A 21,513-nucleotide genomic window follows, 5' to 3' on the forward strand; every position below is an offset into this window, starting at 1 on the left:
TTTCAACTTCAATTTGTACATTTGACACGTGTTCATCGCAGTGTTTGGATTTTGATCCGAATAAGCCGATCGAACCATATTCAGAGAATGTAACAGTTCGTGGCACATCGCAATCGGAGAGCCCTATGAATGTTGCTATTCGCTCTCTCGTTTGGAATGCGGCGAGAAAGCGTTCAAGAGCAGCAACTCTTACAGACTACAACGGTATCGAGCCATTCGGGTGATTTATGTTTTGCATAAAATTGGTAATAACTTTCATATTTTATGGTAATGCACCCTTTAACAACCTAATTATAATCTATTGGAGCATCAAACACCCCTTTGGTTGTAAACAGAGGACAGTAAATGGAAAATATTCGTCTCTGTTTCTTGATCAAAATGAGAGTCCAGTGCTATAAACATACGACACTTTTTGCGACGTGTTTGTTTCGTTGCCATGGTCAGCAGTCATTTCATTTTTCTGCATTCATCCGCTACCCAGCCAACAAAATTGTTTACATAACTGAGATTCAACTCACTTAAGTGAACGCTTATTTAGAAATAAAAGATTGTTTAAAATGCATAGATTCGCTCTATGTGAACAAATGTGGAGGCCATATACGTACATTCCAGAAAATGCAGTCTGGTGAATACAACTTCAGAGGAGTTCGTTTTGAGCTTTCTACAATTTCGTAAATAATAGTATTTTGCATTTTATATAACTTAGTTTTAACAAACAAAAAAAGGTAAAACAAGTAGGTGCAAGCCTCCATGCAATGATCTTCGGATCGCTAATCATATAGGCTACCATTATGCCATACAGTCTCTGTTGAATGACACGGAAATTTGTCAAACATAAATCCAACAATAAATGTTTTGAAGTGATTTATTTGTTACATGTTTGATAATGATACATTAACAATTATCAAACATTTTAATATTAAAATCCATGAATTCCCTCTATTCGCACAAATATGGAGGCCATATGCATACATACATACTCATCATGGACAATACAACTTGAGACAAGATGATGTGGCGCTTACTATAACTTTGTGTATGACTGTGCATTGCAGTTTATATGACTTAATTTTTACAAACAAACACGAATAAAAAATTGTGATACGAGGCGACAATTTCTGACCTACAGTTTTAAAATTAAAACAATTAGCGTTCTTATAATTAGTTAGTGAAATGGTTACGGTATTTTCCTGTGTGTTTTGTATTCTCATAGATTAAACGTATGCAACTGTAACAGAACTGTAAGACTGGCGAACAAATACGGTGCGATTAGTGACCGTAGCCGCCCTCAGTGTATCCACCTCAGTGTGATGTAATTATTGAAGGCATTAAACAGAAATGTACAGAAATGCTTGTACAAAGGGATACCATTTTGTTGCTGTAAAACTTTGATGTTAGTTAATTTTTGCATGAATATCTCTTTTTCGGTTTATGCCTGGTTTTGAGATGCATCCGGCGATGAGTGATCTTCCCCCGTATGATTTAATTTTTGCATCAGATGAACTCATATCTAATTTTATATTGAAGATCATAATAGAATCAAACAATGTAAAATCGAAATCTTAAGGAGATGACAATTTGAAGTTACATATTTTGCCAAATGAAATTTGAGTTTGATAAGATGCAAATTCAGATCAGATCATATTGTTGACTCCATTAACAATCTCAAACAATTACATTTTGCATCGTATCCAATTCTAACGTAAACTGCACACTTTAACAATTTGAAATTAACATCTTTATATGATCTCTGGTTTGCTGGGTACCGTCACCACCACAGCACGAACGGTAGAATGCACATCGAGAATCACAAAAACTGTCAATTGAATGTCGTCTAACACGATGACATTTGCATAAATCATGAGTTTTGCATAGAATTCAGACATATCAGACCAATAACAACATGAATAGTTTGATCATGACTCACTTACAGTGAAAGCAGCGCTCTTTGCGAAAAAAATGACAGAAACAAACGAAACCATAACGTTTCCTAGAGAAGCTATCGTGGTCAGGGGCATTCAATTGACATTTTTCTTTCCGACATTCATTTGATCGCTCGTTTTATGAATGTTTAAGGGAAGCGCTGCCGAATATCAGCGAAAACGTGTTGACTACCGTAATTGTTTATAACACTGCACAAGGGTCCGAATCAACATTTTAGCTGGAAAAAGTGTTTTCTCTGTTCTCGTCGACTTTAGACGTTCAATGTCTTCAGAGAAGTTATTCGTAATTGAGTTTTGCATCTTCTAAGAAAAAAGACACTTTTGATCTAACTCTTTAAATTTTAACTTAGGGTGGACCCGAAAAATCAATCATTTTGGTCTAACTCTTTTATTTCCAGTTTTACGTGAATGTGGCATCAGAAAAGTTGCAGAGGAAGTAATAATACATATTTTTGTTGAACATCGCAAGTTTGTAATTCTTGTATTTTTGAAGTTATAAGCAAATTTAAGTGAAAAACTATGAAATCTTTAGATGCCCATTACTCATGGAGTTGGTTCGTTTTTTTCCTTTAGCGCCATTCGAAAGACCATACAAAAGGCATCTTCTGCTGCAAAAACTGTGAGAACGTATTTTTTTTTAATTGAGAAAATTCATTTGAAAAATACACTTTAAAAATTCAAAATTCGTTTGTAACTCATAAGATTTTGAAGTTAACGGTGTTCTGCCTTCAGCAAAGTTGTAGAATTAAACTAGATCTACAACTTACCCATACACCTTGGAGAAATGTGAAACAAAATATGTAAAAATGATGATACGATTCAAATGTAGGTAACCTTAGAAACATTGAGTTAGTAAACCAATAGTCGTTTTCATATACTTGTTGTTGTAAACTTTGTATAGTATTACGATTTTACTATTATTTTACTCAGTGGTATAATTCACATATAATTCAAAATGTAAAATGGTGCCAATGCAACTTAATCTAACATCATTGAAGAAGCCAAAGATATCAAAAAGTGTGCAGGTTTGGAAAAATTATTGATAGAATAACAATTATATTGCTACTACCTGAATAATTTTGTCTCAACTAATAGTTAAATGTATTATAAGTTCTAAATTATTTGTTTTACATTTCTGCATAATGTTCCATAGATCTAGCTAAAACCTACAACTTTGCTGAAGGCAGCACACCGTTAGCTTTAAAATCTTGTGAGTTACAGGCAAATTTTGAGTATTTTGAGCGTAATTTTTAAGTGAATTTTCTCAATTTACAAAAATTACATTTTCACAGTTTTTGCAGCAAAAGATGGCTATTGTATAGCCTTTCAAATGCCGTTTAAATACAAATTTTATCGAACCAACTCCATGAGTAATGGGCATTTAAAAATTGCATAGTTTTACACTTAAATTTGCTTATAAATTCAAAAATACTACCGATGTTCAGCAAAAATGTGAATCATTACTTACTCTGCAACTGTTCTAAAGACCACATTCACGTTAAAACAGAAAATAAAGAGTTAGACCAAAGAGATTTCCAAAATCAATTTACTTATCTCAAATAAAGAGTTAGATCAGAAGTGTCTTCGACAAATTTGTTTGAAATAACATTTTCTAAAAGAACGCAGCCACAAATTTCATCAAACAATAAAAGTTTGAGTCAAAATTTAAACTTAAATAAGGGCTACTCTATTCATTTTTTTTTTCTTACAAGTTGCAAAACTCAATTACGAATAACTTCTCTGAAGACATCGAACGTCTGAAATCGACAAGAACAGGGAAAACACTTTTTCCTGCTAAATTGTTGATTCGGACGACTGTGTACTGGTGTCAGCTGTAATCGGCACAAAACAGTGGGTGGTGTGTGTTTGTCTTGGTTTCGTTCATGGCTCGTTATCTTCCACGAACGATAAATGTCATGCGTGTTGTATGAATGCAGGCGGATAAATGGGATGAAATTATGGCTCGTGTGTCAATGATCGTTGAAAAACAGCTAAAATTGTAGAAAAATCCAGATAGGCAAAATTCAGCAAAAAATATGATTTCAGCGCAATAATCATGGTGTGTACCACCTTGCCTCTTTTCCAAGTATACGTCGATTGCATGTTATATATGGTTTAGGGAACTTAAAGATTTTAGATTAAAGTCAACTCTCCATAACTCGATATTGAAGATAACATCGAGTTACATTACACAAAACCAGTGCAACTGCGATCTTAGCCACGGAAACCAACTTTTATTGCTCTATTATTTATTTTTACTCTGGTTCTCTAACAACAAAATATCGAATAAAGCTAAAATTGCTGTTTCGCTCAAGCTCTAACTACGAAATATCTAGTTGACTGTGAAAAAACCCAGGAAACAATTAAACCAAGACGTATCCTTCAAACAGCTAAACAAACAAATTCCGCTTCAAACTGACACTGACCTATCTTGCCCCTTCTTACCCTATGGAAGGTCATAAAAATAGGGAACCGTAAATCTCATTACTAGATTTTGGTCTGACCAAGGAAATTTCTTTCAAGTTATAACAGTAAACTTATTTGCACACATTTATTTGAATAAATACTATACTAAATTGATTCGAATCATATATCAAGCTTCACTTTTTTACTTTATCGATGAAAGATGCGACGTTTACTCGATGAGTTTTCCACAATTAATAAGTTTGTACTTAAGCCATCATTCATTGCGTTATGCATCAACCGTCAATATTCGTTGATGAAAAATTTAAAAAAATGTCAATGGTCCTCCATAACACAACATAAATTAATCTCAGAAAATGCAAATCGGTTGGAGTTATTACAAAAAACATTAATATCATAACAAACAGTTTTCTGCAAAGATGCATGGTATGTGATTTTTTCTTCGAACACATTTTAAATGATTTTATAAACGTTTAATATTTAATTTCATAGAAAATTTGCCAACGTTTGAAAGTTTTTCTCAACCGACTAAATTTTAAGGTTTTTGTTTAACCCTCTCTTTCCCATGTTAGTTTCAGAGCTCTATTGGCTTTCGACGAACTTGAGACAAATCGAATCAGATGAATATTATGCAGTAGTTGTTAGAGTATGATTCCATAGCCATTAGATCAATTTAAGCGTCAACTAACTGTTTCAATAGTAAAACTTTTGATAAACAATAAATTTTATATTGAAAAATAACCAAATTTGTTTATACTGATTTCGAAAAAAATCCAATCAACAACAATTCTCGAAGACTTATTCAAACAGACTCAAGTCAGAAAAGTTTACAAACTTACTTTATCAATCCTACGTGTTTCGCAGACGAAATTCTCTAAACCAAATCGATTATTCACTTTTGAAACGTTTAATTTCCGGATTTACAAAACGACGAAATAAGATTGTCCACTTTCGCAACCTAACCGCTACTTTCGCCGCTCTGTTGTATGGGAGACAAAGTGACTTAACCACGAATCAAAACAAAACACTACTTGAGCCGATTTTACACTGGTAGAAAAACGTCGAAAGTAACTGAATGAAACGGCTTATCATTTTGTTATAATTATTTTTGTGGAAAATAATAGAAATTACATAGTTTTTGAACGCGAGCTGAATGTATGCTAAATTTAAGTGATGTACACGGCGAAAAAAAGTTAAAAAGGTGATTCATTTCAAAATAGTTTTAGAAGACGGGTTGTGATTCTTCTTAATTAATTTTCTCAAAACCATATAAAAGTTACTTACGTTGATTTGAAAAAATAATCGAGAATTTTTGTTTAAAAGAACTTCATACAAAACGCTTTTTTCATAAAGAAATAATCGGTCAAAGTCGTGGGAAAGAAAGGGTAAACAAAGATACTCGACTAGACCTACAACCTAAGGTAAGGACAACTTCATAAAGTGGACACCTTGTGCATGCTACATCTTTTTAATTTATCAACGAAAACAAAACTCGAAATTGTTGGAGCAATAGTTTTAAGATGATCATAAAAACCATTAGAATTCATTTTTGAAAAAAAAAATAATGGAAAGAACAGATTTTTTCTAATTCTTATAGCCTTTATATGAAAAACAATCTTTACCTTCATAGTGTTGATTATGTAATCTCCACGTTACATTAAAAGTATATTAGTAAAAAACGTGCAATTTTCAAACATCCTTTCAAAACACAATGAAAACTTCAAAATTGGCTTCATGTATTCTTTCTATAATACCTATGTTATTATGAGAAAATCGATAGAAATGTCTGGAGAGAAAGTTTACGAATTACAGTATACAGCCATATATTTTTAATAACAATGCCTTATTTTTTTGGTAAAACAAAACTGGTTATCTAATCGTTAAAATCGATAATTGTTTTTAACATGCACATGAACTTGTCAGCTGTTGCTGATACTTAATCTGTTTTTTCTTATGGTAGCTCCAGAGCTCCATTGGTGTTTGTCGAAAACCAAACTGACCTGACAAACCGTATTACATAATTATTATGCAATAGTTATTGAATTATGATTATTGCTCAATAGATTAATCGAATACTCGATTATTTGGAGAAAACTGCATTACTAATATTTTGGGTTTCTTGTGTGGCCGCGAGCATCTTTGATAAATTGTTCCAAAAATTAAGTAGGTATTGATAAATATTGTCAAACCTCATTGAGTCAATATTGAAGGGACTGACTCATTGACTGTCAACATTCATTGATTCATGAAAATATCGAGCTTTGAAACAAAAATAGAAAAGCTGGTTCAAAGTATCATTATAGCAATCATGAAACTCTCTTTCAAATATATATATATGATCAACTCATGGGGATTGTACTGTATCCAAATTACTATTGATGAACAAGTCAGTTTTTTTCAAACTGATTTCAAAAAATGTAGTCTATTTGCACTCACTATTATCACTCCATAAATAGAAACAGTCGATCAAAGTCCTGGGAAAAAAAGGGTTAAGTATCAGTTAAATATGAATCTAACCATTAGTTCGAGTAAACGTCGTATGTTTTAAAATATGTCTTTCTCATATTAAACGTGGTACGGCTTTTTTATCCTACGGTAGGCAAATCCTTTCGTCTTTTTGTCATTTCCAGACAACTCTTCCATTTCTTGCTTAGCCTTTAGCTTGTGCTTCTTACCATACCAATGTTGCGAAAACAGTTTTTCGTCTGCCATAATACAGTTACAGGTCTTACAATAGTACTTACCAGTTGGCATGCGATACAATGACCAATCATTTTGCTGCGGTTGAGGGTTCGATAAGATAGACAGAATACTCTCGGTCGAGCATCCGCCCTTAGCACCGGATGATGAACCTTTTGGGGGTGGCATACGGCCAACGGATTTCAATTTTTTCAAATGTTTGACGCCCTTCAAATGAGTTTCCATAATGGCTGCTGAAGTGACCGCTATCTGACAAACCTTACAAAAAACACCACTTTCATCGACACAATCAGCACTTTCCTTTTTGCGCACTTCGGCATCCAAACTTTGGGTGGGTTGTACTGCCGGTGCGATAACAACAGGATTTGCATAAACTGGAATTGCTGGTTGTTGTACTGTTGGTGCCGATGGAGTTACCGATGTAACTGAAGTCACAAAGTTCGTTGTCATATCAACGTTAGTACCCTCAAGAAGTCCCTGTGGAGGAGCTGGTGGAGGTTCTAAACGCATTCGTTTTGCTTCATTGACACTGAAGTGTGCTTTATTGGCAAACGATTGACCAATTCCAAACCGATCCGGATCACCTTCAGCGACTGCATAGCTGTTTTTAAAGAAAAACGAATTGCATTAGAAAAAAAAATCGATGAGATTGATATACATCTCAACAGCTATATTGACTTGTATAAAAAGCTAAAAAATACATTATAAATAATCCTACCTCATTAGTTACAAGGATCGAGATAAACGACAAATCAATAACTGTTGCAAGTTGCATATCAATATTCCAATACAGCAATTGATTTCCAAAGAAACAGCAGCAATTGGTTTCCTTTGAAGTCAATCCACCGCATTAGTTTAACATTACCAATTTCGCAGGCGTTCCATCTTCAACCAATCGCCATCGCGGAGGAGAAAGCAATTTGTGCAACCGCGCTGAAAATCAGGACAGGAAATAGTGTAAGAAAAACACCTTCCAGTGAATGCAGAGCATGAAGCCATTACCGAAGCGGGCCACATTCATATTGGCCGCGCAGGTCGTATTTTTGTTTCCTAGCTTCGATCGTGGTGCATCAGATGAGATCCGATCGAAATGCTATCTCTTAAACAAAAATTAACGGGAACCTCGTGTTTGGCTTCAGCACAGTCGGTACCCCTGGATTGATGATACATTTTATTCTGTATTCACTTTGATAAATTATCTAACTAGGAAACGACCAGTTGCTGTACTTACCACTGCAGTAAATCATCAAAATCTGAATTTCCAATAAAATGTATCGCTAAACCCAGGAGTGAACCCATCGATTTATCTGAGCAGATTCAAGAAAATTGGCATCTGAGCATGATTCAAGAAAATTATGGGACATATTTTCTTCGAATGTTAGGTAGTTGATAATCTCACGTTACCCTTGGTTGGTAAATCCCATATTCTAAATAATACATTGGAATACGTTACGAGCTACCATACTCAATATGATAATTTTTATTGAAAATAATGCTTTGAAAAACAGAACATAAAACAAAAATGACAATATTGCCCCGTTTATATGAGTTTTATGCAAAATCTATTTATTATGTAAATTGTTATAGAATCTATGCAGCAGAACGAACTGTTGTAAAAATCAGAAATGCAATAGATTAAACTTTATGCATAACTGATTTTGAAATTCAAAATACTTTTAAATATTCTTAGTAACATAAAAATGTCATATGTTTGTGAACAAGTACATAGCGGTTAAAACAAGGCTAACTGCGAAGAATTTGAAGACATTTCTCATATCTGCCCCTCTATCTGTTCGATCAACTAAATCAATTTCAATCATCAAGCTTAAACTTGCTGTAGTGCAATGTACCATTAATGGTGCACCTAAGAGAAAACAGCTAAAAAATATGTTAAAATCATGAAGTAGGTGATTTTAACATATCAGTCCATATTTTTCAAATCCTTCTATCATTAAAATGTATGAAAATGACGATTCATCCAAATTTCGCTGCAAAAATCCTTGCACCAATAATAGAAACACTGTGGAGGTATGTTTGGTGCATTTATCCTAGAAATGCACAAATGGTGCATTTGTCCTATAAATTTACAATTATTGCTGATGATCGAATGATGGGATATGAGTCTTAATCTAAAGATCATTCTTACAAAGTTTGTTGCCGGTTTTTTCTAAGAACCCTGATTTATATACTGAAATCCTGAACACAATTCTCAAAGTACCTACGCCAAAATAATGACATAGCTCAAAGAGCGATTTCTATAACATCTCTAGAGATTTTTTCGGAATTCTATGCAAAGTGTTGAATTGTGTTGATTATTCAAATATTTAACTTAGTATAAATATGATTTTGATTTGAGTTTCACAGTACTACCGTAAAGTTACCAAATTCAGCTCATTGCTTAATTCCGCGCATTTCAGTATCCTCAAGAGTCAGTTCTGAGAAGAAGAATCTCCAGATTTCATTCAGAAAACTGCTATAGCTAGATAGGAATCACCAGGATCTCGTAAAGAACACTTTGATTATTTCCTGCGGCCAACATCTACACAGAAAATACTTTCTATTTTTCTAGTTGGAACCGTCTCAGTAAACACACCATCGTATATAATGAGATGTAAGAGTACAAATGTGGAGGCGATATACGTACATCTTGCATTCAGCCTTATGGCGCATGTACGTATATCGCCTCCACATTTGTACTCTTATGCGCTATTGTATACGAGTTTGTGTTTACTGGGGTTTCTCCCATTTACCTGTTATGCCATTTTTTCACATACAAGCTTGGAGCTCTTTTAGCCCCCTCTTGTAGTTGACACTCAAATTTTAATAGGGTATGTGTACCAATTATGGATGCAATATGTAAACAGTAGTGATAAAAATCAAGTTGTAACCGCGTTTCTAAAACGCAAGCATGACTTGTTGGTGTCAATTACTAGTTTAAAGCCTTGCGAATCTGTTGATTTAAACAGTTTTAGTACTAAATTGACTTTAAGCTTCTAAAACTGGATTTTAAAAAGCGTTGTCTTTGTACCAATTATGGCAATAGCGTTCCTAGCATTCGACATAAAAGTGTACCAATTATGGACTATCGAATATTTGCACGAAATGAACTCAAACGCCATGAAGAGCGAATGATAATGCAACGCTAATATGTAATGAAGATATCGCTCATAAAATTTTCCAAAAATTTTGGGTTAAATAGATGTTAAATCATTTTTTTTGCAATGGGTTCATGGGAGAAAATTAATTTTCGAAAAAGAAGTCAAAATGTAGTATAAATGAAAATTATGATACAAAACAGCATTAATGATCTCACATTACCTTTCCAGTGCCAATTTTTAACGAAAAAAGAGGGAAAATTCAAAAATTGAGTGTCGCTGATAACCCCTCTCTACCATGAAATTAGCATCTTCCGCTCGCGAACGTTTTCGAACGTGTGATTGAAAAATCTTAGTAATTGAGAACAAAACATAAAGATAATGCCTTACAGAACCGTCCCGTCGTGGAAGTCACCCGTAAAATAGCTTTACTTTTTTATTTCACTGATCAAAAAATGTAAACAATCCGCCTCCAGAGTATTGCCATAATTGGGCTCTCATACACTCCTTGTACCAGTTATCGACATAGTGGAAATAACACGATTTCCAACTTAAAACAGTAAACAGTAGGCAACATACATTCATCGGTTGAAACAGTTTATCCGGATGAAAACATACATTTTGTAACGGAGGTCCCTTAGCCAACTGCTAAGAAGGTGACATATATGTGAGGCAATATTTTCAAATGTTCATTTTTCGAAGCCTATTGCGCGAATGTTCTTTTCAAGGTTTAGTTACCATCAAAAACAAATAGTTTCATCATTCCTGTGAATATAAGCCATTATAGTCTAGTGAAACAATAAGAAAAATCTCTTATTGTTCCCACTATTGCCATAATTGGTACTATAGCCATAATTGGTACTTATACCCTAGTAGCTAACTAACAACATTTGTAGTTTGCTCAATATGGGCCATCGTAATCAACATACACACTCATACAACAGACAAACTGCTTAAACACTTTTAATAGTACCCATCACACGCTTTAATAATGTTATTGAGAATACAACGCACATTGGTCCCAAAGCCATATCTAGGAAGACAAAAATGATTGCGCCTAAACCGTCAATTTTAGATACTTTTTAGATAGATATTTTAGATAGATGAATTATTTTTATTTTTTTTTTAAATCGCGTGTTCTACTGAAGGGTCAAAAGCCTATGATTGGCAGAAGTTTGAATAAAAAGATACATCTTCTTTCTGGCGTTACGTCCCAACTGGGACAGAGCCTGCTTCTCAGATTAGTGTTCTTATGAGCACTTCCACAGTTATTAACTGAGAGCTTTCTTTGCCGATTGACCATTTTTGCATGTGTATATCGTGTGGCAGGTACGAAGATACTCTATGCCCTGGGAATCGAGAAAATTTCCTTTACGAAAAGATCCTCGACCAGTGGGATTCGAACCCACGACCCTCAGTATGGTCATGCTGAATAGCTGCGCGTTTACCGCTACGGCTATCTGGGCCCCTAAAATACATATTTTAGCCTTATTTGAAGCGAAAATACGATGATAATTTCTTAACTGCGCAAAGTTTAGTGCCTACACGGTATATGGTGTCTTCAGCAAAGTTTCTCCATGTTTTCAGACACATTTTTCAGTGATGTGATATTAAGGTGGCCCACATGGTTTACGACATCAGCATATAAACTTTTTTTGCTGGCGCATTTAGGCCTACCCAATTTTCTACAATGTCTAAGAACAAGCGATTTGGAGCAACTTTGCCGATGAAGTCAAATTTCTATCTCTTATGGTTCGCGAGTTATGATTTTTGAAACAAATAAGTTAGGGTGGTACGGAAAAATCTCTTGATAAATTTTTATACGATAATTTCTCGCGAAAGACTTTGTTCCGAACACTTTTAAAACTTCTGATTGCACAACTTTTTACCGAAGAAACTACTTTTCTATCTCTAATGGGTGCAGAGTTTTCAGAGATCTTCTTCGAAAAAAATGTTGTTTTCAAATTCCGATATCTCTGAAAGGTGCGAACGGACAACTTTGCTGAACGTATCATAGTTGTATTTCTTATGGTTTTCATGTTATTTGAGTTTTTCATCTCTTATTTCAAACCAATCATTTATTTATTAGGCTTATGCGATTTTTCAAACCTTTACGAAGCCGATTACCAAATAAAATAACACATGAGTTATTCTAAATAGATTCTTACTACACTATCTATCGCCCTTGCGAGAACTGGAGGGGCGCGTTCGACAGATCCTGAAGAGGCAAATTGGGCACTACGGTGTCTTGCTACTAGCTTCTTCTTCTGTTCTTCCATTACAGCGTTGAAGTTATTTACGAGTTGTTATGCATTCGGAATACCATATGTCCTATGGATGTAGTCATCATCGATCTCCGGTTTCTGTTTTCCTGCTTGCTGTTTCTTCTCTGCTTGTGCCTCATCGAGTTCCAAAGTTTCTTCAAGGATTTCTTCCTCTATTACTTCTACAATATCGTCTTCCGTGGCTATCGGTTCCTGTGTCAAAGTGACGGTTTCTTCTGCTCTGGTGACTGCAGCGTACGTGTTGGGCTTGCTACCGTGTTTCCTTGTTGGACAAGTGTTCATTAGATGTCCTATAGACTGGCAAAGGAAGCACTTATCCGTCAGACCGTCGTAGAACAGCTTTGCCTTCAGATTTTTGACTATAAACGATGACGGAATTTCCTTCTCCATGTCTATATATACACCTCGCACACCATTATATACATGGTCCAAGCCTAAATTTCCAGGGAACTTTTCTCTTACTATTCGATCTACTTTTCCGTATTGTTTGAATGATACCAACAAGTCGTCGTCCGTGATCTCTAGCGGGAGGTCGAATACCCGGACATATTCGACATTGCAACCTGCATAAAGTATCATCGTACCTGCCACACGATATACGCATGCAAAAATGGTCATTGGCATAGTAAGCTCTCAGTGAATAACTGTGGAAGTGCTCATAAGAACACTAAGCTGAGAAGCAGGCTCTGTCCCAGTAGGGACGTAACGCCAGAAAAGAGGAAGAAGAGTCACTTATGTGACAGGCTAAGGTCTGATGTGACAAAACAAATATGTAGGTAGGAGGGTTAGGGACATAATGAACACACGGTGCGAAATGGACACCCCCTTACTCTCTGGGAATATGCATATTTCAGCGAAAATTTATAAACTGTGAGAAATCTGTATTGTATATGAACGTTTTGACGGTATAAAAGTTTACGCTTTGCTTCATTTGTCCTCTGAAATTCTACTATATTTTTTTCTCAGCTTCAAATTAGTTTATAAGCAAAGCGGAGGAAGCGGTGGATTTAATTTTGACGGATTTCACGCCAACTCGACACGCGATTGGCAGCACCCCTTCAGAATTCAATGAAACTTTCTGGATGTCAAAAGTATGTAAAACTAAGATACTTTGCATATTTTGTTTTTTTCATAATCGATCTAGACTAACATTTGGAAAGAGTCAAAGTTTTTTTTTACTTTTTTTTATAAACCCGTATAACTCGAAAACGGTAAGACCTACAAAAAAGTGTTGTATGGGGGACTGTCGTGCAATTTCCTGACGTTTTAGAGAAAAATATTGAAAAAATAAAAACACATTTTCTACACTGAAAAAAAAATGATTCAAAACTTAAAAGTCGATTTAAAAAAAACGGCCATACATTGCAAATTGGGCATATTTTAGAGAAAAAAGGTTTTCTAACATCGAATTTTTTAAGTACCAAAGATTTTTTTTACTCTTTTTCATAAACCCGTATAACTCGAAAACGGTAAGACCTACAAAAATGTGTTGTATGGGGGACTGTCGTGAAATTTCCTGAAGTTTTAGAAAAAAAATCTTGAAAAAATAATAACACATTTTCTACACTGAAAAAAAATATTCAAAACTTTAAAGTCGATTTAAAATCAATTGAATTTAATTAAAAAAAACTATTTTGTGATTAAAACTCATTTATCATTTGAAAATATGATCATACTAGACTATTTAAAGCGAAATAAAAATAAAATAAAAAATTCATTTTGGACTTAAAAAAATCGAAGTTAGAAAAACTTTTTTCCCTAAAAAATGCCCAATTTGCAATGTATGGACGACTTTTAGTAAATTTAATTACGAAACTTTTTGCTTAAGGATGATCAAAATCTGAAAAGGCCGTTTTTTTTTAAATCGACTTTAAAGTTTTGAATCATTTTTTTTTTTCAGTGTAGAAAATGTGTTTTTATTTTTTCAATATTTTTTTCTAAAACTTCAGGGAATTTCACGATAGTCCCCCATACAACACTTTTTTGTAGGTCTTACCGTTTCCGAGTTATACGGGTTTATAAAAAAAAAGTAAAAATAAACTTTGACCCTTTCTAAATGTTAGTCTAGAACGATTTTGAAAAAAATAAAGTATGTAAAGTATCTTAGTTTCACATAGTCTTCACACCCAGAAAGTTTCATTGAATTCTGAAGGGGTGCTGCCAATCCCTTTGTCGAGTTGGCGTGAAATCCGTCTTTTAGAGCAAAGAAACATATTTCCATTCTATGTAAAATAAGCATTTACCTAATGTGTCCAATATGCCCCTAATCCCCCTATTCATGAGTATTTTGCATATTATAATAATACACCCTTCTTTCAATACATTCTCATAAAATTTACAGACTATATGTTTATTTTTGCATATATAGTGATGCACCCTTCTTTCAGTATTATCTCATAATTGATATAGGCAAAATATATCGATGGAGAGTCCATATAGCATAAGGTCACTTGGCATAAAATGATTTGGTATAAAACCATTTGCCATCCAGCCATACTTATGCACCCTCTTTTCAAAAAGGATGTTCTTCATGTCATGCCAAATGCTCATTGGCCAAATGACCATTATATCAAATGGTCCTTGATCATTTAATCAATCATGCCAAATGCCTTCTTGCCATTTGGTATCTTTATGGAAAATTTTGTCTATATCGTCAACAGGATAAGACTGAAAGAAGAGTGTATCACTATTTTGTGCAAAATTTAACAAGTCATTTGTAATTTAGACTTGACGCAAAGAAGGGCGTATCATTTTAATGTGCAGAATAGTAAGTTTTTATTCTGCCGAGTTTACGTAATCATTATATCGGAAACGTATAATATGATACTACGTGTAATCGGTGTAGCCCTAAAAGGTAAGAGATGATGCACCTTCTTAAAACATTGATGAAAAGCTGCATACATCACTACATTTGATAAAAATTGGACATACATGTGAAATTATACATTTGGAAACTACTATACCGAAAGAAGGGTGTAGCTCCATTTAGTGCAGAGTAGTGATGAGTTGTATGTTCTTTTAAATAAATATTGGATATTGTGTTTCCCCATAGACTGATCTATCAGTCTTCATAAGTGCCAATAAAAGTGAAACTACTGTGATAGTTCATTTGCAAATGAAATTTGAATTATTCGTAAAGTGTTCATAATTAGCAGCACCAATGCTAATCTTCTCATGTACTTGCAAACAACTTTGTATGCAGTTTATTTTTCAAGTTTTTTTAAATAGATTATTTCATAACTTTAAAGTAGGTATATAATTTTCTGGGGAATGGTCCATTCTGAGGATTGGTTTTCTGGGGAATGGTTCATTCTGGGGAGTGAAATTCTGGGGAATGGTACATTCTGGGGAATGAGATTCTGGGGAATGGTACATTCTGGGGAATGAGATTCTGGGGAATGGAATTCTGGGGAATGGGTTTCAGGGGAATGGTTTTCTGGGGAATGTTATAGAATCGAAGATAGAAGAAGAAGATAGATTCATACATGCTCAACTCACAAAAGTCATGGCTACCTGAGCACATAAAATCAAATAGAAAAAGTACATCGTTTTTCAGTTGTTTTCGATTAACTTGGAAGCTTCAGAAAGAATTTACCATCTTTTCCTTTACCGGTATTTCATCTATTCGTAAGCGAGATCACCGGACTGGAAGTCAACATAAGTCGTATAAAATACATCTACAAAGTTTACAGTCCGATTGAATTCGGTGGCATAATTTAACCGGAATCTTTTGATGGATTCATACCGCACTTATTGTGCTTCTTCGGCGGCTTGCCGGAGAAGAGAATAAATGAGTTGTTATAAAACAGATTCAGATTACTAAAACGGAACGGTAATAAAATGCTAAAATCCTCATTTTCAGTATACAGAAAATATATTGAAATTATGCCAAATGTCCGTTATGCCAAATTACCCTCATCTTTCACTTAGTTAAAAATTATTCCAAATGTCCTTTATACCAAATGGCGTTATGCCAAATAGCTTTATGCCAAATGGCCCGCTCCCATTGATCTGTGTAGTCAGTCTAAGGTAAGATATTATAGTCATTGAACTGAAAAACATAAATACATGTATTTGCTTCTAGAGAAATACTTTTAAAATCTGTTTGATTGTCTTTTAGATTTCAACTCATTATTGAACAACAAATCAGTTTATTAAAATTGGGTCCAAGCTAAATATTCTTTCAATATTATCATGCTTTTGAAATTCAGTAGCCAACAGGATACGATTTAAATTCAGTTTTAAAAATGGGAAGATATGGAAATCAATCGCTTTTGACAAAATAAATATGTAGTATTAACAAATAACAGGTATTTCAGAGCTTCGGCAGATATTTCGTAAAGTAACCGCGGAGCAGTTGCTAAGGCCGCTGAAATAAACATTGATTTTGTTTTTCAGATCTTGCAGATACGCGTTTTACCTAAACTATTCATACACTAAAATTCATCTTTAGCTCTTGAAACTCACCGTCTAGTCCACGTGCCATCTTTGTTGAAGTAGCCCCTCCCAGCGGGGGTCTTCTTGCCACTAACCACCAAACGGTGCCGTTTACCAGTATAATGCTGATTGGCATGCTGAATCGAAGTGAGGGGCAAGTCGCATGCCTCGCAGCGAAGTGAATTGGGCCCAACGGGCTCCACTGGGACGGTCTTCCTCGGTGCACGGTACGGCATAGGAGTTCCCGTGCGTTCACACCAGTCCGTAAGCCACTGAATGACCTTCTTTTCGTGCACCTTCGACTGATAGTGTACATTGGCAGATATATGGGAATTCATTTTGCTCTTACACAAGCCACAGTCCAAATCCTTGAACAACGCTTTGAGTTCCGGAGGGAAAAGTTGCTCATCGTCCGGATTTGCTAAAAGGAAATAAACATTCATTGTGAAATCCTGAGTAAGGTTCACTTTGTCAGAAAACTTGGGAGCTAAGGATTCTTCACTATTCTTCCCAGACAAAGTGAATGTTTGGGACACCCTAATCCTCGGTCTACCAACCTTTCCTTGCCATAGGAATCTACGACTTACCGTAATAATTTGTAGATGTATACACCTTGGCACGCTTGGAAACAAATGACCGATCTCTTAACGTGGACGGATCACGCCGGTGGTCGTTCCCCTTATTGTAGAACGGATCAACGTGAGCCAAAGGGGTCGTAAAAACCGGAGGCATTGTAACCGGTGCAACTTGTGGAAATGCCGTAGTTGTTGGGTAATATGAAGCAGCAGCAGCAGGATTAGTTGCTGCTGCAGTGTAGAATTCCTGGTACGCCTTCTGCTGCTCGTATTGTTCCAATTGCTTCTGGTAGCTGTTATGGGCTTCCAGATATTGATTGTAAGCTGCCTGTTGCTCTTCATAGCTAGTAATGGTGGCCTGCTTTTGCACATATTGTTCGTAAGCCGCTTGCTGCTGTTGATATAATGCATATGCATTTTGATAGGTGCGCCATTGTTCCACGGCATTAGCAGCAGAAGCGGCCAGTGCAGCATCCGTATCCACTTCCAATCCGGGTTTGGTAGGTTCCTTAGGCGGATCCATCGTTGCGAACTGCTGAAAATGAAATCGAACATTTTGGAACGTAATAGCCTACGTTAATCCGTGCTATTATGACTTACCTTTTATAGATGTTATCAGAATGATTTGTGACGTAATTTTCAACAAACTCAGCTACTTTTACGTTATTTTTTAGAAGTTTCTGAGAAAACAGCCGAGAAAATGAACAAAATCAAAACACTCCGTTCGGCGTCTGAAAATGAAAAACGTCAAAGTGGTGCTCTGATTTCCAAAAGGGGGTATCCATTCAACTGTTCACATCTTTCTTTGAGAGATAAAATCAATCATAAATTTTCAAAACGACGCTTGGAAGGATTTGAGAAAAATGCGATGCAATCTAGGATGCAATATGGGCTCATTCACAAATTTCATAACGCTGAAGGGGGTGGGTGGGTGTCCTTGCGATGTTACAGTTTGTACAAAAATATAAAAATATCAATACAAAAAGCGTCACAAGGGGGTAGGTGGGTGCAAGGTATCTAGAAGGGAGGTACTTCAATGTGTCAGAATGTTGAATTCGCCATTTTGAAATACCAGGTGACAGCTGGCGAGTTTGTTTTGGCTTGAAGGTGCTAACTCAAGACGGACCTCCAAAAATTTTTCACAGCCACACTCCATCTCGTTTCGTTCAGCTTTTAATTTCACTAGTCATAGAAGAAATGTAGCATCCTAGTAGCTTTTCCTCACTTCAATCAATAAAACACTTGCATTTTACATCCTCTAAAACACACGAAGAAGGTAAACGTTACTTAGAAATGCGGGAGAAAATTTTCACTTACCGGTAGGATTTGTTTTCGCTGGTGAACAATTTCTAACATTCCCATAGAAACGATACATGAAAACATACTCGCCAGCTAGCCAGCTCGCCAACTGTCACTTTCACCTCCCCTGTAGCTGACCTCACTTCGCACCCACTGACTGCTTAGATCACTGAACCTTCCTTAAATCAATCTTGGGTGGGTGTCTAAAATGTCCAATTTTAGCGTTATGAAATTGCGCACATAGCAAGTGCGTTTAGAACTGTGGAATTGGCTTTTTTTAGGGGTATTCAGTTTTTTACACATTCTGAATCTACGTTAAAAATTGAACAAGAATTCAAAGTTTAACATTTTCTGTGGCCTGGAACTATTTTTAAAACACGTTTTAAATTAGTATGGAAATCACTTTTGAATCACCCCTCGGCAAATTTTATTTCGGGACGAGCTGTCATTATGTGAATTGAAATGTCATTAAGTTGACGGATTGAAATATTTTTTAATCATTTATAATATCGACATCACCATTAAAATATTAAAGTACAATAAAATGGTGTAATAATTTGTAATTTGTTTATTTATTCTTACGATAACTTGTTAGTTTACACTTTTTATCAAGTCAAAGAAACTATACATAGTTATACTTAGTAAAATTTGTTCTTTCGATCAGGCTACAGAAAAACTGTGAATTATTCTTCACTAAACAACCCAATTGCGAATACAAGTGCGGGGTTACGTCGGATCAATTTGGTGTCTTCACTGCACTGATTCGGCATGACGAATAAGTTCAGTGAAGACACCAGGCCGATCCGACGTAATCCCGCACTTCTATTTATGATTCCGCACTTAGAGCAACATTAACGGTGCGCGACTCAACTAAATTAAATATAGCGCATGCTAACCGGGGTAGCAAAAAGACAGCGCTGGTTTCGGAAAGCATCGGGTGAGCAAATTTAGATGCGCGATAGTTGCGCTGCTATTCGATTTGAAATCAAACATACGGTGGAAGATCTGAGATTATGGTGGGAGTTTTGAAAATCTCATGCGCATGAAGTGGAAATTATTATTTTATTTTTTTTGAATTCGGGTACAGCGGGGATTTGCTCGTTGGAACACGACTGCCTTCCATCTGGCGAATCGGACTCGTTAGTTGGAACGACTGACAGCTGGTGAAAATGCTCCAGACCTGGGAGGGAGGCACCGATACTACACACGAAATATGACATTTTTTTTCAAACTGCAAGAAAACTCAAGGGGGTGGTCACTCTACACAATGTGCCGGGCGCTGGTTGGGCACATCTTGGCGCACTTCCATAAAATATTGCAGTTTTCCATAAAAGGTCTCTATAAAAATCACAGTGAACTGAAATTACGTTCTTAGCAACCATTGATTTATTTGTTGTTTGCTTCCTGTCAAATAATGGGAAAATTAATTTGATTTCAGCAGGAAAATCTCAGTTATTCATTATGATTATTGTGATATATTTGCCATTTATCAATTTATTTTTATTTCATTTCGACGCTATAGGATAATAGAAATAATAAACTATAGAAGAAAATGCCACAGGTGACGCAATTAAAACAACTTTTGCTCATAGAGATAAGCGAACTGTAACGTGAAAAAGTTGTTTTAGGACGAGAACTGAAGACACACTAGTTGCACTTGTTCCTTATAGTCTTTTATCTCATCTTTTATCTATCTTTATTGATAAAACTCATATCGAATCCCAAAGTCGAGAAGAATGAGTAAAACATATTGGGAAACCTAAGACCAAGTAAAACATACAAAATACTATGGCAAACACCCAAATATGATCACAATTCTATGGGAATGTCCTCTCTTGTCTTCCTGAAAGTTTTATATCAACATCGTCATGTGCCCATCGGTTTTCAGTGGTCTAACATGACTTACGTCTGATTGGGTCCCTCAGTCAAATGTAATATTTTTCAATTTTTTACTCACAGCTCCCCATACACTCATTTTTCTACCACCATGCCTCCCGTACATGTATATCTTATCCCGTATATAACAGTTGATGCGCCATATTTCATTACCGGCCCAAGACAACAGAGCCGTTTCCCAAACCTTCCCATTGAAGTATGTGTCACACAAGTGATTTAGCCTTCCCGTACTTTTCTCTTTCGATTATGTGGAACGTATCCCGGAATACCGTCATTTAATAAAAAGTCAATCTCTGGTGAAGCGAAACCAGCCGTTACCTTCGAAGTAAGCGTAATACAGTACGATGCTACCTAAGGGATCTTGACCCTACCTAAGACATCTAAAATTTGTGGAACAAGATACAAATGAAAAGAAAATTACAGATGTCATTGGTTGCTGAGAATGTTTTCCTGTAATTTCAGTTCATTGGATTTTTATAGCATTTGGAATAATAGCAAGCATGGCACGCTAGGCGCACCTTGGCTCTCTGAAGGCACAGCATGGAAAAAATATGCGCCAACGAAGTGTGTAGAGTGACCACCCCCTTGAGAAAACTCCAGCTTGCCAACGACAATCAAGGCAGACTTGATGAAAATCGCTAGTTTTCTTTTGTTGTGTACTTTCGAACTTTTTGGACAAACATTATTAGAAAAAGTAAAATTATGCGTATTTGAATACTTAATATTCAATCAGAATAAAAAATGCTATCGTGACATTATTTTTGAATGGGCATGAATAGCTTATCAATCGATTTTTTGTCACATTTGATGAAATGCAAAAATATGTTTTGATCAATTACGCGCTTTTTCCATGTTTGTC

The 21,513-nt window shown here is 35.5% G+C and overlaps 1 protein-coding gene across 3 annotated transcripts; it reads right to left on the reverse strand.

Annotated features, from left to right (window-relative positions):
* Positions 1-4,480: 4,480 nt before the first annotated feature.
* LOC5571095 lies at positions 4,481-18,212 on the reverse strand. 3 transcript variants are annotated; one of them, XM_021854295.1, is made up of 5 exons: positions 18,060-18,212; positions 17,472-17,994; positions 16,915-17,305; positions 7,112-7,668; positions 5,630-6,841 (listed from the first exon to the last, which is right to left on the reverse strand). In XM_021854295.1, exons 2-5 carry the CDS (start codon positions 17,980-17,982, stop codon positions 6,834-6,836), a joined length of 1,467 nt encoding a protein of 488 aa, XP_021709987.1. In that variant the 5' UTR covers positions 17,983-17,994; positions 18,060-18,212; the 3' UTR covers positions 5,630-6,833. The 3 variants fall into 3 exon arrangements, with proteins under 3 accessions (XP_021709986.1, XP_021709984.1, XP_021709987.1); XM_021854294.1 differs by having other exon boundaries at positions 4,481-7,668; positions 17,472-17,991; positions 18,060-18,211; XM_021854292.1 differs by having other exon boundaries at positions 4,481-7,668; positions 18,060-18,211.
* Between the last annotated feature and the right edge of the window lie 3,301 nt (positions 18,213-21,513).

Source organism: Aedes aegypti, chromosome 3, assembly GCF_002204515.2.
Source record: "Aedes aegypti strain LVP_AGWG chromosome 3, AaegL5.0 Primary Assembly, whole genome shotgun sequence".
NCBI classification, from domain to species: Eukaryota; Metazoa; Arthropoda; class Insecta; order Diptera; family Culicidae; genus Aedes; species Aedes aegypti.